The 22979-nt window shown below is 38.3% G+C and overlaps 1 protein-coding gene across 1 annotated transcript in view; it reads left to right on the top strand.

Moving 5' to 3' along the window:
• The window catches only part of ULK4 (unc-51 like kinase 4), a 266896-nt gene that overhangs the window by 80159 nt on the left and 163758 nt on the right, over positions 1-22979 (top strand). The window contains exons 21-23 of the mRNA XM_075055583.1: positions 3856-4038; positions 9887-10014; positions 19417-19550. Coding sequence (XP_074911684.1) covers positions 3856-4038; positions 9887-10014; positions 19417-19550 — 445 coding nt within the window. The remainder of the gene's footprint in view (positions 1-3855; positions 4039-9886; positions 10015-19416; positions 19551-22979) is intronic.

Here is a 22979-nt window from a genome sequence, read left to right as displayed (position 1 = left end):
TTTGGAGTCCAACATGCCTCAGGTAAATACCAGATATTTTGCCTGGAGGAAAGCTATATCTTTTTATCGTTTTGCTAGATTCAGAGAAGAAATAATTCTGTAAGTTGTCAAAGTGACATTCTGACATGCTCAGCAGCAGGAATAGTATTTTCTTTCCAATATACTGGAAGTTTTTAGATATTTTTTTTTTTTTTTAATAATTTTAAATTTTGTTTCTAAGAGATGACTTTTTCTGCTGGAGGAGGAGTAACAAAACATAAGCCACTTAAGTAGAAACTAATTAGGGAAAGCTCAACACAATCTTTTGGAGGTGGGGGTTTTTTTTGTTTTGGTTTTTGGGGGGTTTTTTTTTGGTTGGTTTTTTTTTTTTTTCCTTTCCTTAAATAATTGGTGCTCAATAGTTTCTTTCAGAGACTTGGGTATTGCAGATACATTAGTGCATTCATTCTCAAACTTAAGAGAGTCATGGGGTATGTCCTGAAAGGGTGAATGTTATCCAGCCACCATATGGCATGTAAGACTAGAAGGCAATGGATAGGGCATAGATGATCATAGAATCATAGAATAACTTAAGTTGGAAGGGGTCGATAAGGATCACGATGCTAGGATTGGAGCTGCTGGGAGAAAAGGTGCTGGTTAAGGCTGTGCGGAGAGCAAGGGCAGAGAAGCCAATTCTAGGAGAGGCTCTGCCAATGCCTTACTCTCACTGTGATCATTTCCTGTTCCAAGACCGCTGCTGAGAGATGATGGTGTGAGCTCTACTCTTACCTCTTCTCATCATTGGTTCCCAATTCCTGCTCCACCACCTTTTGACCTAGCTCTATCTGTTCTCTCCAGATACTGGATCTACAGAAGTGATTTAGGATACTCTGTCTTGTATCCTTCATTAAATTCTATCTTCTGCTTTTCTGCAGAGGTGTTGGTTTCACACATACAGCAGAGCGCCCTGTGACATACAAGCTAATGGGAGTTTAAAGCTTCTCCCTTCGGCTGTTGGTGGGCTGGAGCTTTCCTGCTGTCTCCAAAGCTGCAGTATGACCTTAGAAGACAGCCATGTCTTTCCTACCAGATCTGCCTGGAGGTCATCTTATGGCCTGTGGCTATGGTCACCCCTGTTTGACGAGGTCTGTAGCAGAAAGCTAAGGCATTGGCAAGTCTGCATACACCACCATAGCATACCAAGTTAGCTCCGTGTTGCTTTGACACAGTCTGTCCCCAGGTCCCAGCAGTTCACTGGTAATATGACCTTTGAGGATATGGTTAGTGAATGCGTGTACCTCCTGCCCACTCACTTTGAGAACTTGGACTAGAGATGAAGGGCTGGATTGTATCCTTGGGGAAACAGAGCATGCTGTACTAAGAAACTGAGATTGAGTGTCTGTGTTTTAAAAGGGGGGGGGGCGGGCAAGAAGAAAAACAAAAGGCTACAATCTATATTGGTTCCTGGACCAGAAAGGACAAGGAAGAACAGGAGCAGAGTAGATGAACAACATCAATAAAATGTCTGTTTAAAAATTGTAAGTTCTTGATTTATTGTCTTTTATGCCTTTTTTTTGTCTGTGTGTGTTTTGAGTAATGTTTCTAAGGACACTGGTGAACTGGGCTGTTTCTGAGGTTCTTACATGGAAATCTTTTCTCTGATGATAGTATTCTGTGGGTGTATGTTTTGGCTTTGTGTGGCAAGGTTTTGGTAGCTGGGGGGTTACAGGGGTGGCTTCTGTAAGAAGCTGCTGGAAGCTTCCCCTGTGTCTGACAGAGCCAATACCAGCCAGCTCTGAGATGGACCCGCCGCAGTCCAAGGCCGAGCCAATCAGCGATAGTGGTAACACCTCTGTGATAACATACTTAAGAAGGAAAAAAAGTTGGGACAGACAGAAACAGCAGCCGGAGAGGAGTGAGAACATGTAAGAGAAACAACCCTGTGGACACCAAGGTCAGTGAAGAAGGAGGGGGAGGAGGTGCTCCAGGCATCGGAGCAGAGATTCCCCTGCAGCCTGTGGTGATGCCCATGGTGAGGCGTGAGGCAGGCTGTCCCCCTGCAGCCCATGGAGGTCGACGGTGGAGCAGATATCCACCTGCAGCCCGTGGAGGACCCCACGCCAGAGCAGGTGGGTTCCTGAAGGAGGCTGTGACCCCATGGGAACCCTGCGCTGGAGCAGGCTCCTGGCAGGACCTGCGGATCTGTGGAGAGAGGAGCCCACGGAGCAGGTTTTCTGGCAGGACTTGTGACCCCGTGGGGGACCCACGCTGGAGCAGTGTGCTCCTGAAGGACTGCACACTGTGGAAAGGACCCATGCTGGAGCAGTTCGTGAAGAACTGCAGCCCGTGGGAATGGCCCACGTTGGAGAAGTTCGTGGAGGACTGTCTCCCGTGGGTGGGACCCCACGCTGGAGCAGAGGAAGAGTGTGATGAGTCCTCCCCCTGAGGAGGATGAAGCTGCAGAAAAAAACGTGTGATGAACTGACTGTAAACCCCATCCCCGTCCCCTGTGCCGCTGGGGGGTTGGTAGAGAATCCAGGAGTGAAGTTGTGCCTGGGAAGAAGGGAGGGGTGGAGGGAAGGTGTTCTGAGATTTGGTTTTATTTCTCATTACCTTACTTTGGTTGATTTGTAACAAATTGAGTTAATTTTCCCCAAGCTGAGTCTGGTTTGCCCGTGACAGTAAATTGGTGAGTGATCCCTCCTGTCCTTATCTTGACCCACAAGCCCTTTGTTATATTTTTCTCTCCCCTGTCCAGCTGAGGATGGGGGAGTGATAGAACGGCTTTGTTGGGCAGCTGGCATCCAGCCAGGGTCAACCCACCACAGTGTAATTGCGTATAGTTTCTCTTAAATGAGACCTCACTATTGAATGCACACCAAGTAACCAGGAATTTCTAAATATAGCTGGTCTGAAGAGAACAAAGAAGTGGTAATATTGCCTACTTTTACAGAAGAAAGTTGCCTTCCAAGTTTTTCCCTAAAACCACTTCAGACTTTCATGTGACTCAAATAATTGACATAATGTTTTCCTATCCTGACAAGCTAAAGAAAGTGAAATTTTAAATGTCTAAAGAGTCATATTTTCTGTATTTGAAGAGAACAAAAGCAGTTACAGTATCTTGAAGGTTGCATTTCCAGAGGTATCAAAAGGAAAAGCTGTGTTGACTTGGAGATGAATCCACCCTGGTAGTCACTTGGTAATGCTTGTTAGGAAACAGTTAAGTTAATATACATGGAACAGATTTGTGCTCAATTCACAGTCAGTGTCTGCATTTTCTGTTAGAATTGTTTTAATCACTGATACTTGTAAATCAACCACTCGGAGAATAGTTTGCATGTTTACTATACTAAATACTGGTCTTTAATGAGTATCTAGATCTCAAGTAGTATCTAGATCTAAAGATCCACTTCAGATAGTGAACTACGACATATCAGATTATGGCCCATGAGCAGAGAGAGAAGAAAGATGCCCATTTTTGTGGGTGACCAGAATTTCTGTGGTGTGGGCCATCTCTGTATTTTCTGCTGCCTGTGCTTCTTTCTAGCAGTGTTATCTGATGTTACCTACATTCTGTGGTGATAAAAGACTCAAGCACGGACTATGCTGCTCCATCATTATTGTTCTCTAGAGGGAGAGAGTTATGTGACTGATGTTGATGTTGGTGTACCAAATATTTCGGTTTCAGCTGCATGGAGTGTATAGCAATATATTTAGGAGAATTCCAGGTCTCTAAAAATAAGTAGCCTCTTCCTCTAATATGAATTCTCTGTATTCCTAAACTATTGGAAAAGTCACCACCTGTTTTTATTCTCCATTATTTTTCTTGAGATAATAATCCCATTAAATAACAATGGTGTGTTTTCACTTTTGTAGGCTTTATGCAGAATTACTCGTTACTCACCTAATGCTTTCCAGAGTGTCATTGAAAAAGTGGGATTAACAGCTGTACTAAATTCCTTGGCAAACGGAATATGCAGAATTCAGCAATACATGCTCACCATGTTTTTGGCAATGTTGTCATGTGGGATTCATCTACAGAGGCTGATTCAAGAAAAGGTTTGATTTCAGATTAATAGTATTCACTGGCATGGGATTTCACTCATGGAAACTTAAAGTTGGCTCTGGTAGTGTTTCTGTGTTTTCAAAATGCTTAACTCAGTGACACATATCTGAACAGCAGGAAATGAGGAATGTGTCTATATTTTTATTTGCTTAAGATCTAAATATAGTGTATAGTTTTTCTTTCTGTCTCAGAGATCTTCAAGAGATGGTACTAATGGGTATATAAATTGCTTCTGCAGCTAGAATTCAATCAATTCAGAAAACTCTTTAGCCTGACCATGACTGATAATGGCCCTAAGGAAAAACAATAAGGAATGCATGAGGACAGTTATTTGACATAGCTCTCTTAGACGTTTAAAAGAGAAAATAATGAGTGTCCTCATTGAATCTAAAGCTGCATTTATGCTCTCTTTAAGGGACCTTAGGCCAATTTGTAAGTGAAATGTCTTGCAGAAATTAGCATTTTAATAACTTACGATTTTCTTTTTAGTGTCACTGAATAAAACTACTAGTTCTGATTTATGTCTACTACAATTTTTGGAAGACATTATTAAAAGTTTTCTATTTTGATCACCAAATTATTCCATGTTTAGAGAAATCATGTTTATTTTTTTGGCAGTAAGTCTGCACAATTCATAAACAAAAGTAATCCTTCTCTGCTTGGAAAGGATAAAAATCACAAAGAAAATAGGAACTTTAGCTTGTGTTTTCATCAGATACTCTGTTGTAATGTATGCTGTAAACTGACAGTCATCTTGACTATAACAATCTATTAGGCTTTAGTTGAGAGAGACTAATTTGGTTTCTCTACACATAGTTTTAACAATGTTAAATTAAAAAAGAATCTATTGTTTTCCACCCATCTCTTTTTGCAGCCTGAAATTACTCATTCTCTTCCTAAAAGTCATTTTTGTGCCTTGTCAGAATTGCCAATGTGTTTTTATAAACGCGTGTCAGCTGGCCTTAAGCTTTCCACAGATTCCACTACAACAGTACTAACAGGTGGCAAATTGTCTGGTAATGTCGCAGTTTCTAATAATGCATATTACTGTGAGTTGGTGGTATAGTCAGAGAAGTATGTTCAAAAAATATTCACTTGAACATTCAGCGAAAGAATGCAATGTGTAGCAAGCATATGGCTACAGCATGAGGTGTTCTGTGAAGAATTTCTCCTTTATATAGGACTTATATTGCTAAAAGGACTCCCTTTCTGATACTGCAGTTCTTATGAACCCTTTTAATCAAATTTTTGACATTATAGAAGTATTAAACTCTGAAGGTCTCCAATTAGTTATAGGAAAATAAAAAGTATTTTGTTGGCACGCAGTATAGTAATGGCTGAAACATTGTGGGTTTACAATTGCTGCTTAATTATTAATGAATTGTCATAGGTGTTTTGTGAACAAGTGTTGCAATTTTGCAGATTAGAAATTGAAATGTAGACAAATATAGACATTCTTTTAACAGCATATATCAAACTAATGATAGAATTGGGAGTAGTACCCAAAGCTGTAACTGAAAAATCATGGTACTTTAAAAACTGGTAAAGCGGGTGTAGTTCTACTGCATGTGCCCACATTTGGTAATTGTATCTGCCTTACAGCTCAGATAAATCTGTATCTCACAGGATGTCTATTTTGCTCAAATTAGAATGTAGGATTTTGGAAGCAGAAACTAGATTTCTATTTTTCTTGAATAGGATCTAAAAATATAATCCTGCTCCTGAATTGAACTGCCAGGTACTATCACATTACATGGAGTAATAATATTTTATTGCTGAAAACTGAATTTTAATAATCCATATACTTTTCAATATTCCATGAGCACGAGACCCAAGTCTACCTTAATGAGAGAAGGGAAAATAAAAAACAAGTGGGTAGTGTTGGCTTACAAAGTATTTTGCCTTCTGTAGAATTCTTGTACACTATAGATTAAGAGGCAGAAGGACCTCAATGTTATGCAGAAAGTAGTGATGACGTTTTGACTATCTTTTTAATACAGCTGCAGACCAACATATTAGAAGATGCTTAAAGATATAAATTCAAGATGGAGATCATTTAGTTTTGTACATGCTATCTGGAAACTCCTTTAGCTTACAAGACTTAAGGCTGCCCTTGTTTTTTACTCCCTTCAAGAATAGGGATAAAACCAGTTATAAAATAAAAGCCAGGAGACAAAGGAGAAATGCAGTTCTGTGGTCATCTACACTAGTATAAATCTTCAGAGAACTACAATAGCTAAAAGGGACTGGTTTTTGTCCATCTCTGATACAGAGCCTTTCTATTTTAGTGTCTTGTCTTGGAAACAAAAAAAGCTGAAATGATGTTTTAAAATAAAGTGTGGAGAAAGAACTCAAAGATCTTTGACACACTATAGCAGTAGATAAAAAAACCATTGCTAATTACTTTCATCTGGCTGTCAAGATTCACCTTTGAATGAGTAAAAACCAGTCATATAACTTTTTGAATGCAGTTAGATTCTTCCAGAGATCAGATAATGGGGTGCGGTGGTTTTTATTTGTTTTTTTCTCAAGTGCTAATAATTAAAATTATTCATGTAGTTACAGCAATACATTGTCACAACTGCATTGTTTCTTCGCTTCCCTGCACCATTGGCCCTAGTCTCTTTTTATCTTGGTGATATCCAATTATGGCACTGAAAAAAAAGCATTATAAATGCGTTATAAACATTGTCCTTGTATTTCAGTTACTTTTTTCAGTTCTTTGTCTTTTACCTGAATGTGGACAAGTAGCTACCTCTGATGTTGATGGTTTTGTCAATATCAGTATGAATTAATAAAAAGATATGAACGTCTTTAACAAAATCTTTGTAACTTTTAACTTAATATGGAGGCATTTGCAATGCATAGAAAGGGAATTTGAAAATACACAACAATACAACAAATGACTGCTATTGCAACTTCAGTTCTTGTATAGTGAGATAGTGGTCTAACTGTTTTCCCCTTGTGTAGCCAATTGGAAACATCATTGCCTTTTGTGATTTGTTTTAAACTTGCTTTACAGTATTACTAAGAGTATCCAATGTAAAATCATGATCTCGTTGCAGTCAACAGTGTGTTCACTTGCAATGAAAAGAGTGTCCTTACCCTGCAGAGTCTCCATGGATACATCAAATAGTTGCAGGGGAGGGAAGAACAATATAATGGTGAAACAATTAATAATGTACTAGAAGGTATTTCAGCAATTTTCAGCTCTTCTGTTATATTGAGTTCTGCAGGTCAGCAAAAATGAGCTTCACTTGCTGTTCTGCAGTCCTCAGACCAGCGAAAAAAGCAAATTCCAAAGTGTCACATTTATTTCTTAAGACAGATTATTAGAACATTCCCAGATAAGTCTGATGTAACTGATTTTAATTGACATTATTGTCGTAACCCATGGTAACCCCTACATGTAGCATTGAAATATTCTTGATTTCCAGAGCATGAGGGCTAAAAATAGCTAGATGTGCTTTGGCTTGCAGTTGCATGTGTCTTTGTCATGGTGTCCCTGTGCTTAGTCTATCATGTCCATTTATGTTAGCAGGCAGTGTTGCATTATATATATTCTTTCACTAAGTCTGAGGCTTTATGGGGTTTCTTAACATCAAAACTTTTTTTGGTGGTTTTGAGTAATTTCATAAAAAAAGCCCCAAACCCCACAAAACCCCACTTTATTAAAATTTCAACCTTTGCTTGTAGTAGATTTTAATTTAAAGACTTTACTGCTGGAGGAACTTTCATGCTGGAGGAGCTACAAGTCGAGCGTGTTCCATCAGCTGTTGAAGTGTTTAAAGCAGGAAACTTTACACAGCTTATGCTTATTAACCACAAGATTGAGGAACTCTTCTATTTATGAAATAAATGGCAGAAATACAGCAAAACAGTTCTAGAATAATTAATGACAGTTTGTTTTTTCTGGGATTTCTGCAGTTACTGTCTATGCTGACTGCTTTTGAAGACAGTGTTAAAATGGTACCAGAGTAAAATCTGGTGGTTTGTTGGCCAATTCTCACACTCTTCTTCTTTTTCCAGTCTCTGTAGAGAGGTATATTTAATTGTTGCAAAGACTGGCTCTGATAAATTACATTCAGTGTTTTTCAGTTTTATGACAACGAAGTTGCTGTTCAGTTATTCTGTCGGCAAAAGACAGAATTTGAATAATACTTGGTATGTTAAATGTGCGTCACACAGCAGGATTTTAAACTTTGTACACAATATGCAGGCATACACTATGCACCTCTTTATCCTGTAGCGTCACTCCCTTGAGAATCCAGCTCAAATGTTTGAAGGTAGTTTCTGTTGATGAGGCCATTTGTGCCTAGTCTCATTCTTGGATAAAGCCAATTGATTCAGTTTGTAAATTCTGGCTCAGTTTTTAATTCTGACTTTTTTAGGGTTGGGGTTTTTTTTTGAGAGAGCGATTTGAAGTGGCATTTGTGTTTTCAGAACAAGGCATTCTGATCAAGAGCTGATCCAAAAATACCATCGCTGCTGCCAGCAAGGTCATCTTTGAAGATGGATTGGTTTTGGTTTTGGTTTTTTTTTACCAAATAGCCCAATTGGTCTTTATAGAAGAATACGGATGAATAGCAGGTATTTTTATTCCTCGAAGGTAAAGGATACTCCCTATGGTTTTTTGTCTTTTTTTTTTAAATTCTTTTTCTTTTTTCTCCTTTGGTTCCTCAGGAGTTACAACATATCGTTGGACAGAGCATAAATGATCCTCATCTTACGCTTTTTACAACTCATACTACCTAATTCTGTTATTCATAATATGAGATCTTTTTTTTTCCTTCCACTGATTCTCAGCTTTATTCCTTTGGAGGCTAAGGCAGTACACATGAATTTCACATCTTCCCATGTGTCAGGCCACATTCCAGAAACTAGAGAAAAAAATCCTTTCAATATACAGGGCAAAATAGAGAGAAAGAGAAATAGAAGCAAGCTGTGATTTCAGAATCCAGTCAGTTAACCATTGTTAAACTTTTGAAAGGAAATATTTTGTGGTTATTCTTCATTTCTCCCTAAACTTTTAAAATTATTCTTTCATCTGCATTTATGGGAAGGAGAGAGTTAGCAAGGATCTTAGCATCTTATAAATTGACTTTATCATAGGAATGGAGAATGGTCAGTGGATTAGGAAAGTCATGGCTCCTTACTGCTTGCAGTTTATTGTTTTTCTTTCTTTCCAAGTCCTAATTAGGGTTGTTCCTTGAAAAGGTGTTCACTTTATGAATCCAAAATAAATTTAGTTTAGATAAGAACAATCAGAGAAGGTAGAAACAGCCTTGCCATCTATTTGGAGCATCTGTTGTATAAATTAGGGTCTGATGTAGACATGATTGTATCCAACAAATGTGTTGTTTTTAATCTTCCTGCATGTAAGGGGATTAATAGGTAAATGTTTAATCATATTTATGCTGAAATATTTATGTATTCTGAAAATCATTCAGTCTTCTTTTAAAAGAAATATATTAAAATATCCTATGTTTATCCTTACGGTAAAACATTTTAAAATGTAAGTTCTATTGTATTTTGTATCTCATTTTGTACCATTTTGGAGATAGTACATTAGGTAGCGTTTACTTGTTGCAGCTCTTGAGAAGATGTATAAAGCAGCTTTGCACTGAGCCAGTCTATCTTGGAGAGAATTTATTTAGTAGTGTTTTATGGAGGGTTGTTTGGGTTTTTTTTTGTTTGCTATAAGTGACATGAAAAGTACCTTACTAATACCTAATGCGCATGAAAATGAGCAAATTTTAAATGTATACAGTGTTATAATACGATGCAAGTAACCTTTTTCCATAAAATGGTATTAACATATTTGTGTTTAATTCCACCAAGGATTTTGTGACTACAATTACTCGTTTACTTGAAAGTCCTTCAACTTTTATTCGAGCAAAAGCCTTTCTGGTCCTGCTACAAGTTTTAATTAATAACAGGGAGATGTTGCTACTCAGTTGTCAAGCAAGGTAAGGTGATAATGGAAAATAATTAGAGATGTAATGTTTATTTTCAAAGCCGTACCTGAAATACTTTAAAATGTGTGGTGTTTCTGAGCCAGTGTTATAGGAGTGAACTATTTTCTGTGTAATATGAATCCTTTTGTTCATGAGAATATCAAGAAAAGAGTATTGTCTTTTGTCTAGGGTCATTAGGTGATGATTACACACAAGGGGAAACACTGTCTTACAGGGAGAGTCTGTCTTTTAAAGCAATATATAGTCCCAGTGAGCATTAGGAAGCAGCAGATTTTGCTTTGGGTAGGGCAAAACAAATACTGCAACAGTGAGTTGTTGCTCTGGTGGGAAAGCAAAATAAGAAGGTCTGTCGTGCCTTCCTCATCTTGGGTTGTAGTATAATCCATAGTCTTTTCAGGGTAGGCATGTGCAAGGTAAAACAGTATTTCTTGGCTGTACATGTTGTTGGAGTGATTTATATAATGACCACTGAATTCCTGTGACTTTTACATGAAATATTTTGCTTCTATGTTTTAAAATACCTTGCAAGAAATGACTGCTTTAAAATTATATTTGTTTCACAGTGGAATAGTTATTTTAATTTTTGTCTTCTGGTGGCATAAAACCATTCCCATATCAGACAAGAGAAAATCAGATTCTGTTAGAATGTAAATTGTCACCATGTTTTGGTGGTGATTGGAGAAGTAATATGGAAGAATTTATGTGGGGTTTAGGATGAGGCCTGTGGGTAGCTGTAAATCTAACTACATTTACAGCAAGTAAAACTTCTGATCTTATATTGATGTTTGAGAAGAATTAAGCATTGGAGCTGAAGACTGGATTGGAAGGAGCAGGTGAGTTACACCATGAAGCCATTGTGACAGGACATCTTGTGGAGTGCTATCATTATATACCCCTCCACTCACATACAAATCTGTAGATACCCCAATTTTTGTAGGTCATAGAGAGTAAGTACTGAAGCCAAATTTCTTTTTCATGTGTATCTTTCTATACTTCCAGAAATGTTTTATCAGGTAATGTGTTCTGGTTACTGTAAAATGTCTCTAATGATTTGTAAGTGACTTTTTGAATGGTTACATTTTTAATGGCTGCTGCTATTCATATGCTTGTTATAGCACATAGGACTGAGCTGTGTGTTTAGAGAGATGTCTGACAGAAGTCCTGTACTGACAGTTACTATTTATTTATTTATACCTGTCATGGTTTAAGCCCAGCCGGCAACAAAGCACCACAAGGCCGCTCGCTCAGAAAATATTAAAAGCTCGTGGGTTGAGACAAGGACAGGGAGGGATCACTCGCCAGTTATGGTCACGGGCAAAAAACAGACTCAACTTGGGGGAAAAAAAACCAAATGAATTTAATTTGTTACCAATAAAATCAGGATAATGAGAAGTAAAACAAAACCTTGGAACACCTTCCCCCCACCCCTCCCTCCTTCCTGGCTTAACTCCACTCCCGATTTTCTCCATCTCGTCACCCCCAGCGGTGCAGGGGGACAGGGAAAGGGGGTTGGGGACAGTTCGCCACACCTTGTCTCTGCTGCTCCTTCCTCCTCAGGGGGAGGACTCCTCACCCATCCCCTGCTCCAGCGTGGGGTCCCTCCCATGGAAGACAGTCCTCCATGAACTTCCCTAGCGTGGGGTCCCTCCCACAGGCTGCAGTCCTTCATGAACTGCTCCAGCATGGGTCCTTTCACCTCCTTCAGCGCCCCTTCTCCCCCTCCTTCTTCACTGACCTTGCTGTCTGCTCAGGGGTTTCTCTCACATTCCCAGCTCCTCCCCGGCTACAGGTTTCCCCTCTTAAATCTGTTCTCCCAGAGGTGCTGATGGGGTCGGCCTTGGCCAGCTGGGGGTCTGACTTGGAGCTGGCGAAGCTTCCAGCAGCTTCTCACAGGAGCCACCCCTGCAGCCCCTCCCCCACTACCAAAACCCTGCCACACAAACCAGAAACACTGCCTGAGCTATTTTGTGAAGAAGAACTTTAACAATTTTGATCAACAATTTGATCTCTTTTTTTATAATGCTTTCCAATGAGCAGCCTTTCTGAAGAGAACGTGTTGTGAATTTGGTATGTTATTTTGTATTGTAAATTTTGGCTTTATGCTGCTGTTTTATTGTGATGCTCCAGAGCGAGCTGATTAGGGACCAATACGTAATATAACACATTATGTAAAACAATAAGCAAGCTTATAGCAACTTTATTGAATTGATAAACATTTTTTTTTTTAAAAATTAGTTATGTTTACTTCATAATTGTTCTTCTGTGAACAGTGTGTCTTTTGACAGCATAGAACATGTAGACTAAAACCTGAACTCTGGAAGAATTTTGAGTCCAGTAGAGATAGTGGATATTCTTAGGCTTATACTGTTGAATATCTGTTGGAGTATTTTAGTTAAATGTCTCCAGTTCTGTGACAGAAAACTTACTTCAAAATTAAGACTCATAAATTCAAATTTGCTAGTACAGTAAGCAGTAATCAGTTGGCTAACTATTGAAAATGTTTGATATACTCAAATTCTCTTTATGAAGGTGTTTGATTTGAGAAATACAAAGAGTATGTAGTAAAATGTACATAGTTTTTACTTATTGTCTTTAGCAATTTTACTTATTGTCTTTAGCAGTTGCAGCTAATGCCTTTAACAGGATTTATATTGCTTTAGATTATAAAATCTGTTTATGATAAAGATAATCAATACAAGGCAATTTTTCAGTATGCATCCGTTAAAGGATATGATGCAGATAATAAAACAGTAATAATTGTTTCATGGCAGCACTGCATATATCTCTACTGCTTCAAGTTAAATCTTGTTCAGTTTGGCATTAGAAAAGGCTTTTGTTTAGTTTTAGTTTAGTAATCCAAATTATACATACCTTTGCAGAGATTTTGGTTTTTAAACCAAATTCTCTGAATCTGTCATAGAATATTTTTAAATTATGAAATTAGTTGTGGGGGGAGTGTGTAATTCAAGAACTTGACAATGGATGTCACTGGGGAAATTCCACTAGGAATTTCCAAAGTACTTTGAGATTTTGACTTCTGTGGATGAAAAGCATTTATATGTAATATCAAATGTAATTTTGAAGTGAATTTTTTCTCACACAACATTGATACAACTCACCTGTTATTCTTTTTTCTACTTGTCTCATGGTAGTCCATTCCATACCTTTTGTTCTTCCACATATGATACAGCTAGAGAAGATATGAGACCTTTTAGGCCGAAATAGCACTCGTTTGCTTACAATATGCAAATTAATTTCTTTTGCTAATCACCCTGAGTTTTCTGGTCTCCTTGTTTTCTCCATGATTTGCAGAGGCAGGCTACCTGTTAATGAGTGGAGGTATACAACCTGAAGTTTTGTTGAGACTTATAATTTCACCCTTTTCTGAACTAGTAGTAATTTCTGATTAGTCTCACTGAATTGTTCTTTCTGGATCTAAATGGTTTCAGAGAATTTCCTAGGTGAATAGAAACTGCCCTGGTGATTGAACTTCCTCCCTAAAGAATTTATTTAAAACTCTTTTCTACTGTCTGCAGAGATGGACACTTATGGAAAGACAGGGTAGTATTCCTGACAGACTTTCAGTCTGCAAAAGCCTAACTATGCACAAGAGCATAATTTCTGAGTAAAATCTTTCTCTGTTATCTGTCTCCACCTGCCATATTGTATATGCCCTCAAAGGAAAAGCTTAACCTGGAGACCTATTACAATCTCACATTTAGCATAGCCTGTTGGCCTTACACACCTAAGATTGGCCTAGAAAAATAGTAAGAAAAAGAACAGGAAAGTTTGGTGCTCAGTTAAATGGGAAAACATGGAAATGGAAGGCAGGAGGGAACAATTACACAAGTCAGTGATTTCAGGAAAAAAAACCCAGCAAGCCTGTATGAAACTAAAAAAAAAAAAAAGGTGCAGAAGGGGAGAAATAGGGATTCACCCTTCTTGTTAGCATGTTCTGCCATCCAGTGTTGAATCTCTGTAAAATAAACAATATATATTAAACATCCTTTAAAAATCTCTTCATCCTTTTCTGTTACCAGAGTTTGACTTAAAACAGGTCCTTGAATTGTTGGGGTAAATGGACTGTATATGTCCTCAGAGCATGCAAGACATTCTTTAGTTCCTTGGAGGTCTCTCATTCTCTGTGAACTTAGTGAACTGAAGGGAGAAGACTGCTAGTGAGAGACCTCCTGGTTTTAGTCTCAGTCATCTGGTAGCTGCATGCATTTTTCCCCCTGTTGAGACGCTGGTAAAGTTGTAGCTGAACCTTACTGATATCTAAAGCTGATTTTAAGTATGTTGAGGGTAAATGTTACTGGTAGAAGGGAATGAATGAATTTTAGAAAACAGTTTTTAAAGAGGCCTTGAGAGGTTGCAGAATCTACCCTTCTGATCCAGGTCATGGTCTGTTATGCTTGAGAAATAATTTTTAGTGATTGGTAGAAATTGGTGGGTATTCCATGCCCTCTTTTTGACAGCTGTTCTAATTGTTAGCTATTCCTAACACCACAAAATTCTTTTTGTTTTCTCATTGAAATTTCAATTCTACAGGTTACCACAGAAAACAATGTAGTCTCTTTCATTTTACAGTGATTTCTGTATATTTGAAGACCATGTCCTACCATGTCTCTGCTCAATTTTCTGAATTTTGACTAAATCTTCTCTTTTTTCATGTTTATCATCTTTATAAATGAACAGTCCTTATTCTTTTTAAGTAGTAGATCTCATTCACATTCCTACTACTCAGAGCTGTTAACTCTCTGCAAATTCTCCCTTTTTTGCTCTACTCTTCACATCTTTTCTGAGAAAACTTGGGTTGGTTTTTTTGTGTAAAAGCTCACTGATGGCCTTATCATGCAATATAGGTACTTGAAGAAATTTTAAAAAAATCAAACCTGGCTTCATTGACAGCAGTTTATTCCTCATTGTATTTAACTTACTTATAGTAACACATACATATTTTTTCATGTATTGTTGAGTGCAAGACAAACATATGCATCATATGAATTGAATAAATGTGTTTCCATAGGCTTAGTTTTGCCCATTAGAGAGAACACTGAGATTCTTCAGGGAATAAAGGTAACTGATGAATTGTTCTACATATGACTGAGGAATTTGTCAAATGAAAATAGAGATATTAATGCTTTCCTGCCTATATATGGATGTGTACAATTTTCTGAAGACAATGTTTAGCTGAACAGTACTACTGGGGAAAAAACAGTTGTGCATATTTTTAGAAAATCTTTATGTGAAAGACAATTTCAGAAGAATTCTGTCAAGGAGCTTCTGGACAAACTCAAACAAAAAGGAAGCCTACAGAGGGTGGAAGCAAGGACAGTAGCCTGGGAGGAATACAGAGAAATTGCCGATCAGGTTAGGAAAGCTAAAGCCCTGACAGAATTAAATCTGGCCAGGGCCATCAAAGGCAACCAGAAAATCTTCTACAGGTACGTTGGTGATAAAAGGAAGACTAGGGAAAATGTGGGTCCTCTCTGGAAGGAAACGGGAGACCTGGTTACCCGGTGTGTGGAGAAGGCTGAGGTACTCAATGACTTTTGCCTCAGTCTTCCCCGGCAAGTGCTCCAGCCATGCCGCCCAAATTGCAGAAGGTAAAGGCAGGGATTGGAAGAATGAGGAACTGCCCACTGTAGGAGAAGATCAGGCTCGAGACTAAGGAACCTGAAGTTGCACAAGTCAATGGGATGTGATGGGATGGATCTGTGGGTCCTGAGGGAACTGGCGAATGAAGTGGCTAGCCACTATACATCATATTTGAGAAGTTGTGGCATTCTGGGGAAGTTCCCACTGACTGGAAAAGGGGGAACATAGCCCCTATTTTTGAAAAGGGAAAAAAGGAAGACCCAGGGAACTACAGGCCAGTCAGTCTCCCCTCTGTGCCTGGCAAGATCATGGAGCAGATCCTCCTGGAAACTATGCTAGCACATGGAAAATAAGGAGGTGATTGGTGACAGCCAACATGGCTTCACTAAGGGTAAATCATGCCTGACAAATTTAGTGGCCTACAACAGTGTTACAGCTTTGGTGGGTAAGGTAAGAGCAAATGACATCATCTACCTGGACTTGTGCAAAGTATTTGATACTGTCCCACACAACATCCTTGTCTCTAAATTGGAGAGACATGGATTTGATGGGTGGACCACTTGGTGGATAAGGAATTGGCCGGATGGTTGCACTCAAAGAGTTGCGGTCAATGGCTCGATGTCTGAGTGGAGAGCAGTGGTGACTGGTCGGGGCAATCCCAAGCACAAATACAGGCTGGACAATGAGTGGATTGAGAGCAGCCCTGTGGAGAAGGACTTGGGGATGTTGGTTGACAAGAAGCATAACATGACCTGGCAATGTGCATTCGCAGCCCAGAAAGCCAACTGTATCCTGGGCTGCATTGAAAGAAGTGTGACCAGCAGGTCAAGGGAGGTGATTCTCCCCCTCTACTCCACCCTTGTGAGACCCCAGCTGGAGTACTGTGTTCAGCTCTGGGGCCCCCAACATAAGAAGGATGTGGACCTGTTGGAGTGACTCCGGAGGAGGCCCATGAAGATGATCAGATTGCTGGAGCACCTCTGTTGTGAAGACAGGCTGAGAGAGTTGGGGTTGTTGAGCCTGGAGAAGAGAAGGCTCTGGGGAGACCTTATAGCAGCCTTCCAGTACTGAAAGGGGACCTACAAGAAAGCTGGGGAGGGACTTTTTACAAGGACATGTAGTGATAGGACAAGGGGTAATGGCTTTAAACTGAAAGACGGTAGATTTAGAAGCTCTTCACTGTGATGGTGGTGAGGCATTAGAACAGGTTGCCCAGAGAGGTTGTAGATGCCCTATCCCTGGAATTGTTCAAGGCCAGGTTGGATGGGGCTTTGAGCAACCTGGTCTAGTGGAAGGTGTCCTTGCCTATCGCAGGGGGGTTGGAACTAGATGATCTTTAAGGTCCTTTCCAACCCAAACCATTCTACGATGATTTTGCGATGGGAAGGACAACACAAAAAGAGAGAACTCATGAGTTTATGTAAACTTTGTACTTTCCTCTCCCAGAATAAATGAACATACTTTGTATGCTTCTCAAAAGTGATTAACTAATAGAACATGCTTTTAAAAAATTAACTCCTTTCCCCCCAGCAACAAAACCACTCATGTTGAAGTCTATTAAGCCTATTTTAAGTAAAACTTAAACAGATCTAAACATATTTCCATATAGAATCAGATGATTGTTAAATCACAGAAGTGTTTGCATGGTTTTTTTTCTTTTAGAAAACTCTGATCTTTTGTCATTTTTGTTTGAAGTTAAACAGTTTTTGAGTAAAAATTACTTGGTTGTCTGGAAAGGCTAGAGGGCTTTACACCATTTTAATTTAAAACATTCAATTTTTGTATATTAAAAAACCTTAAAGCTTTTTTTTAAGGAAAATTCTATTTGAAGTGTAATGTCAGATTTTTAAGTAGTTATATTCTACCAGGCAAATCAAAATTCCTTGTAACTTAATACAGTTTCCAGAGACTGCAAGAAAAATAAAAGATGTCCCCATAGTCTCTGCGAAGTGCAGCTGAAATTGTTGCATCCAGGCTATTGCAGAGGTGAAAGGTAGTTACTGAATGGGTCTTTTCATTTATCTCTATCTTTGTAGCACAGTTCAGCAAGGAGAAGGCGAGTTGCAGTATTCCATAGCAATCATGCATTGTTTAGAGACATAATGCTGTAAAATACATTCTTAGGTAGTGTCCTGGTTTCAGCTGGGATAGAGTTAACTGTTTTCCTAGTAGCTGATGTGCTATGTTTTGAGTTCAGTATGCGAAGAATGTTGATAACACTGATGTGTTTAGTTGTTGCTAAGTAGTGTTTAGACTAAGTCAAGGATTTTTCAGCTTCTCATGCCCAGCCAGCAAGAGAGCTGGAGGGGCATAAGAAGTTGGCACAGGACAGAGCCAGGGCACCTCACCCAAAGTGGCCAACAGGGTATTCCATACCATGGGATGTCCCATCTAGTTTAGGAACTGGGAAGGGGGGGCGGGGAATCGCTGCTCTGGGACTGGCTGGGTGTCGGTCGGTGGGTGGTGAGCAATTGCCCTGCGCATCATTTGTACATTCCAATCTTTTTATTATTGCTGTTGTCATTTTATTAGTGTTATCATCATCGTTGTTAGTTTCTTCTTTTCTGTTCTATTAAACCGTTCTTATCTCAACCCATGAGTTTTACTTCTTTTCCTGTTTTTCTCCCCCATCCCACTGGGTGGGGGGGCAGTGAGTGAGCGGCTGCGTGGTGCTTAGTTGCTGGCTGGGGTTAAACCACAACAGATAGTTTTTATTTTATTGAATAAATTGGCTTTTTGATGGAAATACACACGTCCTAGGATAAAATTTTGTGTTGGTGAGTCCTGCAGTTTTGTTATGTACACCTAAGGCAGTTTAAATAAGTTATTTTCATACTTCTATAAAACAGCATTGATTATAACAAGGGTATTTTAAAAAAAAAATTAGTACTGAAGTACATTTTTTAAATCCAGAGCATGGATTTCAGTCACCAGTGGCTGATGATTCTTTGCACAGGACCCCCAGGGATTTTGAATGTGAAACAAAGATGTCAATATTATGCCCCTAAAGGGAAGTCTGGTCCTTCTGTCTATTCAAATGAGCATTTAAAAATGCTGCCTGAAGCATTTTGCTACAGGTGTATTATTAAAGCAATCTCTTCTAAGTTAGCCAATGGCTAATAAACTAGTTACCATAGTTTACTATGAGAAATGTCATTCTGCAGAACAGCATAGCTACGCAGCACTTACCAGTTAGAATGTAAGCATTGAGTTTGTCTTCAGAAATTTTGAGCACCAGATTTCTAGAGAAAGTATGTAAGGCTAGTTTGGACTTCTGTCTCTTTCAATATGGCTATTCTAACTAGTGCTAACATTTTGATAAGCTGTAGTATGATTTTTCTTGACTGAAAGATTGATCTCTTGTTACATTGACTTAAATTATTCTTGCTTTTGCAATCTTGAAAATGAATGTCTTTAGTCTTTTGCTCATATTGTGTATATTGGTCATATTTTTCAAAGTAAAGTGGATTTTAAAATTAGTCTAAGTCTGCAGAGGGATTCAGTCCTTATGTTAGCATCATATATTAATTTAAACTAGTAGAGTTGTGCTTACTTACAGTAGCTTAAGGGGTTTTTTCCTCTTGTTCCTTGACTCGGTCTTTTGTGTTATTTTTAAAATTTACTTATTTGAAAGGGAAAGTCTAAAATTTCAAAAAAATTACAGAGCCAAAACTAATGTATTGTCTTGATTGTAACCACAGATACTAGAAATGTCTGGTTCAGTAGTATTTTTGAGATACAGTGTAATTTTTTTGTTATGAGAGGTAACGTTTTGCACTTGCTTAAATGTAGACTCGTGATGTATATTGAAAGAGACAGCAGAAAGACTATGCCAGGAAAAGAGCAGCAAGGCGGCAGTGAATACCTGTCAAAATGCCTGGATCTTCTCATCTATCACATTGTGCAGGAGCTGCCAGGAATTCTAGGTAAATTCAGTTGGTTAACTGAACAAATCTTACCTTTGCTGACTCCCTCGAGAAACAAGTATCTCCTTACATATACAGGTGGAAAGACTGGTTTGTCTGATTACGTGAAGTTTGCATGATACCAGCTTCATGGAGTTTTTTAGTTATGTCATGATCAGATATTTTGTATTGGAATGCATGATTTCCTATATTCATGTCTTGTATTTGTTGAATGGTAAGCCCCATCAACTCAGTCAGGAAGAGGCCCCAAATGTACAAGAAGTTTGATTAATGTTCTAAAGGTATTCCAAACATGAAAAACCTGAGAGCAAATTTGCCTCATAAAGCACAGAGCTAGGAGAGATGCAACAGGGCATATCTGGGAGTATGTGTTAATCACTTACTCAACATATAAGTTTCAGTGTATTTGCTTCAGGCATTTTTTCAGGCAAATTTCAGCCTAGATACTTTGGTTATTCTAGATGCCTGAAATTGCTTTGCTCATGCATAAGAAAAGATGGAAAGATTCTTTCTGAGAGAATATCAGTGCTACCTCAGCCCATCCCTTATACTTCAGAATAAGGACTTGAAGTTTCAGCAAAGTAGGTTTTGTGCCAAGGGTATGCATTTGGACAATTTTGTGAATATCTGCTCAAATTTCACTAGTACTTGAGCCTTTGGAATGACAAAAAGCTACTTTGAACTTTGTGCTGTTCACACATGTTCTAACAGAAATTTGCCTGGGTATAGCAGCTAAAGTCCTGTCATCATTGAATATGCTGAAACTTGTCATAGTGGGATGAGGTACTGGGGAAGAGGGGACTTGCAGAAGGAACTGTAAAAAGCATGCATGCAGATAGGACAAAACTTGCAAATTGCAGGGCATAATTTGGACTCATTGGGCAACCAAAGAAGAAACTGGAGTAGAAAGAAATTAGTTTGAGAGTCTGGGGAGTCAGTCAAGAGAGGGTGATGAAACAGGATGAGAATTTTGGCCATTTGTACAAAAGTAATAGATAAGATCTTTAAAATTAAGGAGGATCTGTTGGTGAGATTTGAACATAAGGTTGATATTGAATATAAGAAATGTCACAGAAATTACCCTACATGAGTAAGAACAGTGGGGTTGTCTTTCCTGGAGAAGGCTGTGTTACATGTTATATGAGGCAAGATGAAGTTTTTACTTGAAAAAGTTAATTTGGAATGAGTGAAGGAAGAAAAGAAAGAAGGGAAGGAAGGGAGTTAGGGAGGAAAGGGAAGAAGGAGGAGGGCAGAGAAAGGAAGGGAAGAGAGGGTAGAAAGGAAAGAGGAGGGGGAGGAGAAGGGAAGGAATGGAGTGGGGGGAAGAGCGGAGGGGGAAAAGGGATGGAGAAAGAAAGGGGGAGGGAAGGATGGAGGGAAGGAAAGAGGGAGAAGAGAGGAAGAAGATGACAAGAAGGAATGAAGGAGAAAGTATGAGATTGGTGTGGCCAGTCTGAATCATCATTAAAATTCCTATTAAAGTTTCTGGTGGGTGAGATCTCCCACAGAATAGAGTAAGAAAGCTGAATAGGAAGACAAGGAGGGAGATGCTGTGAGTATTCAAGAAAAGAAAGGGAGCAAAACCAACCCTGATTGTGTATGCTTTGTTATTAAATGATAAAACATTTTTTTCATAAAATTATTTTCTGATGAGATGATACCTGATTTATTTTTCATCTGCTGTACATTATCATTAGAATATTGAAAATGAAATGGTAGCACTGCAAAGGTCAGTAGATGTAAATGTCATGCTGCTATTTTAAAAGAAACTTTGCTTCCTATGACAATGCAAATTTTTGCCTTGCTGCAAATACCTGATCCCTTTTTTCTAACTAAATATCAGGTTTGCATATTGGCTATATTTCAGGATTTGGAAGTCTCAGGCGATAAAGGTTTGAGGCAGAAATTCACCTCCTACTGTCTGTATGTACTATATGCAGCTAATACATTAGGCCCTGATATTTCCTCAGAACCTGCAAGTACTATACATCAAACATATACTTGCTGTCATTATAATATATAATATATCAATTGCTTTAACGTGAATTCTGCTGGGATTTTTTACTACTGATGTACAATTTCAATGCATTGTAGACAACTGATATATCAAGCATAATTTTTACACTTTGTTTTCCTTTCCAAGCTAGATTTGTGTGTTGATTGTTTTTATTAAGATTAAGCTGTCCGTCCATATTTGTCCACATTTGTCAGAAGGCTTTTTCTTTTTATTGCTGTGAGTATTACGAAGGAACATGTTCTGCTTGAGGAGGTAAAAGCTATGGGCTCCTAAGAAAAATAACCAGATTTGCAAACTGGAACAGTTAAAAGCAGTTTAGCTGTTGATTTAGAATTAATCCTAGCTGGCTTTTTTAATGTGTGTTTATGTAAGCTCCTTACCAATCCCATCTTCTTCCACCAGATGTAGCTATAAACCAAATAGCTTAACAAGTTTTAGAAATTGTCCTTAAAGATACACTTAAACAAATGAAATAAGTTATTAACCTTGTGGATAATTTTAAAAGTTTTCAGCTGTTGTAGGTAAGAAAGTAATTTTATTTCTGCATTTATAATATTTAACCTATTTCTAGGAAGTAGATATAAATTGCTTATATCATGCTAAAAATTAAAGTAACCATATTTATCTATTTATCAACTGGAAAATTGGCAAATGCGGTGATTATATAGGCCTTAAAACATAGAAAGAGAGTAGATTGCTCAGTAACTTGTTTGTTGCTAACCACAGAGAGGTCTTGTTGAATTGCAGTATTGCGAGTAATTCAAAACAAAAATGTGTTGATGAAAAAACAATATTTTTGTTTATGTATTTGGAGAGTTTTAGGCAATGCTTTCTTTTTCTTGGGTAGTATATTATAGAATGAGTCAAATCTTTAAGGCTAGGTATTTTTACAGCTTACTTTAGTGCCAGGCTCTGTCATTTCTGCTTATGTTGAAAATTGAACTCCATGGGAGCAGAAGAAAAGCATTGGTATTATTCAACATGAATAAACTCTGTGACTTGCTCTGAAAGGAAGGGCCTTTTCTGGCATGAAAATCATATAAAATACTGAATCCCATCCTTTTTTTGTTCAATGTCTATGTGATTTCCCTTTTACAGTTTTGTACAGATGTCTCGTTAGGGAAAAAAATATACTAAGTGTTCTTTCAAGGCAGGATTTGGCTTTTAATATTTTCCAGCTATAGGGACAGAATTTTCCTTCTTTGCATATAGGCCGTGACTTTTCTCCTGCTGCTTCTGTTCTTTATCCCATGCAGAAGAGGTCTTATTTTTCTGAGGCAATAGTTAATGTAACACAAATTTAGCATAATGTTCCCTGACTTGTACATGTCTCTTGTGAATTTTGAAGTATAATTTTCACTATTGCAATTAAAGTTTTGTTCCCTCATTATTGTGCCTGAAGTTTGTTATGG

This window comes from Buteo buteo, chromosome 2 (assembly GCF_964188355.1).
Source record: "Buteo buteo chromosome 2, bButBut1.hap1.1, whole genome shotgun sequence".
Classification (NCBI taxonomy): domain Eukaryota; kingdom Metazoa; phylum Chordata; class Aves; order Accipitriformes; family Accipitridae; genus Buteo; species Buteo buteo.
Note: the sequence above shows the minus strand (reverse complement) of the source record. Positions and strands in the feature narration are given on the sequence as shown.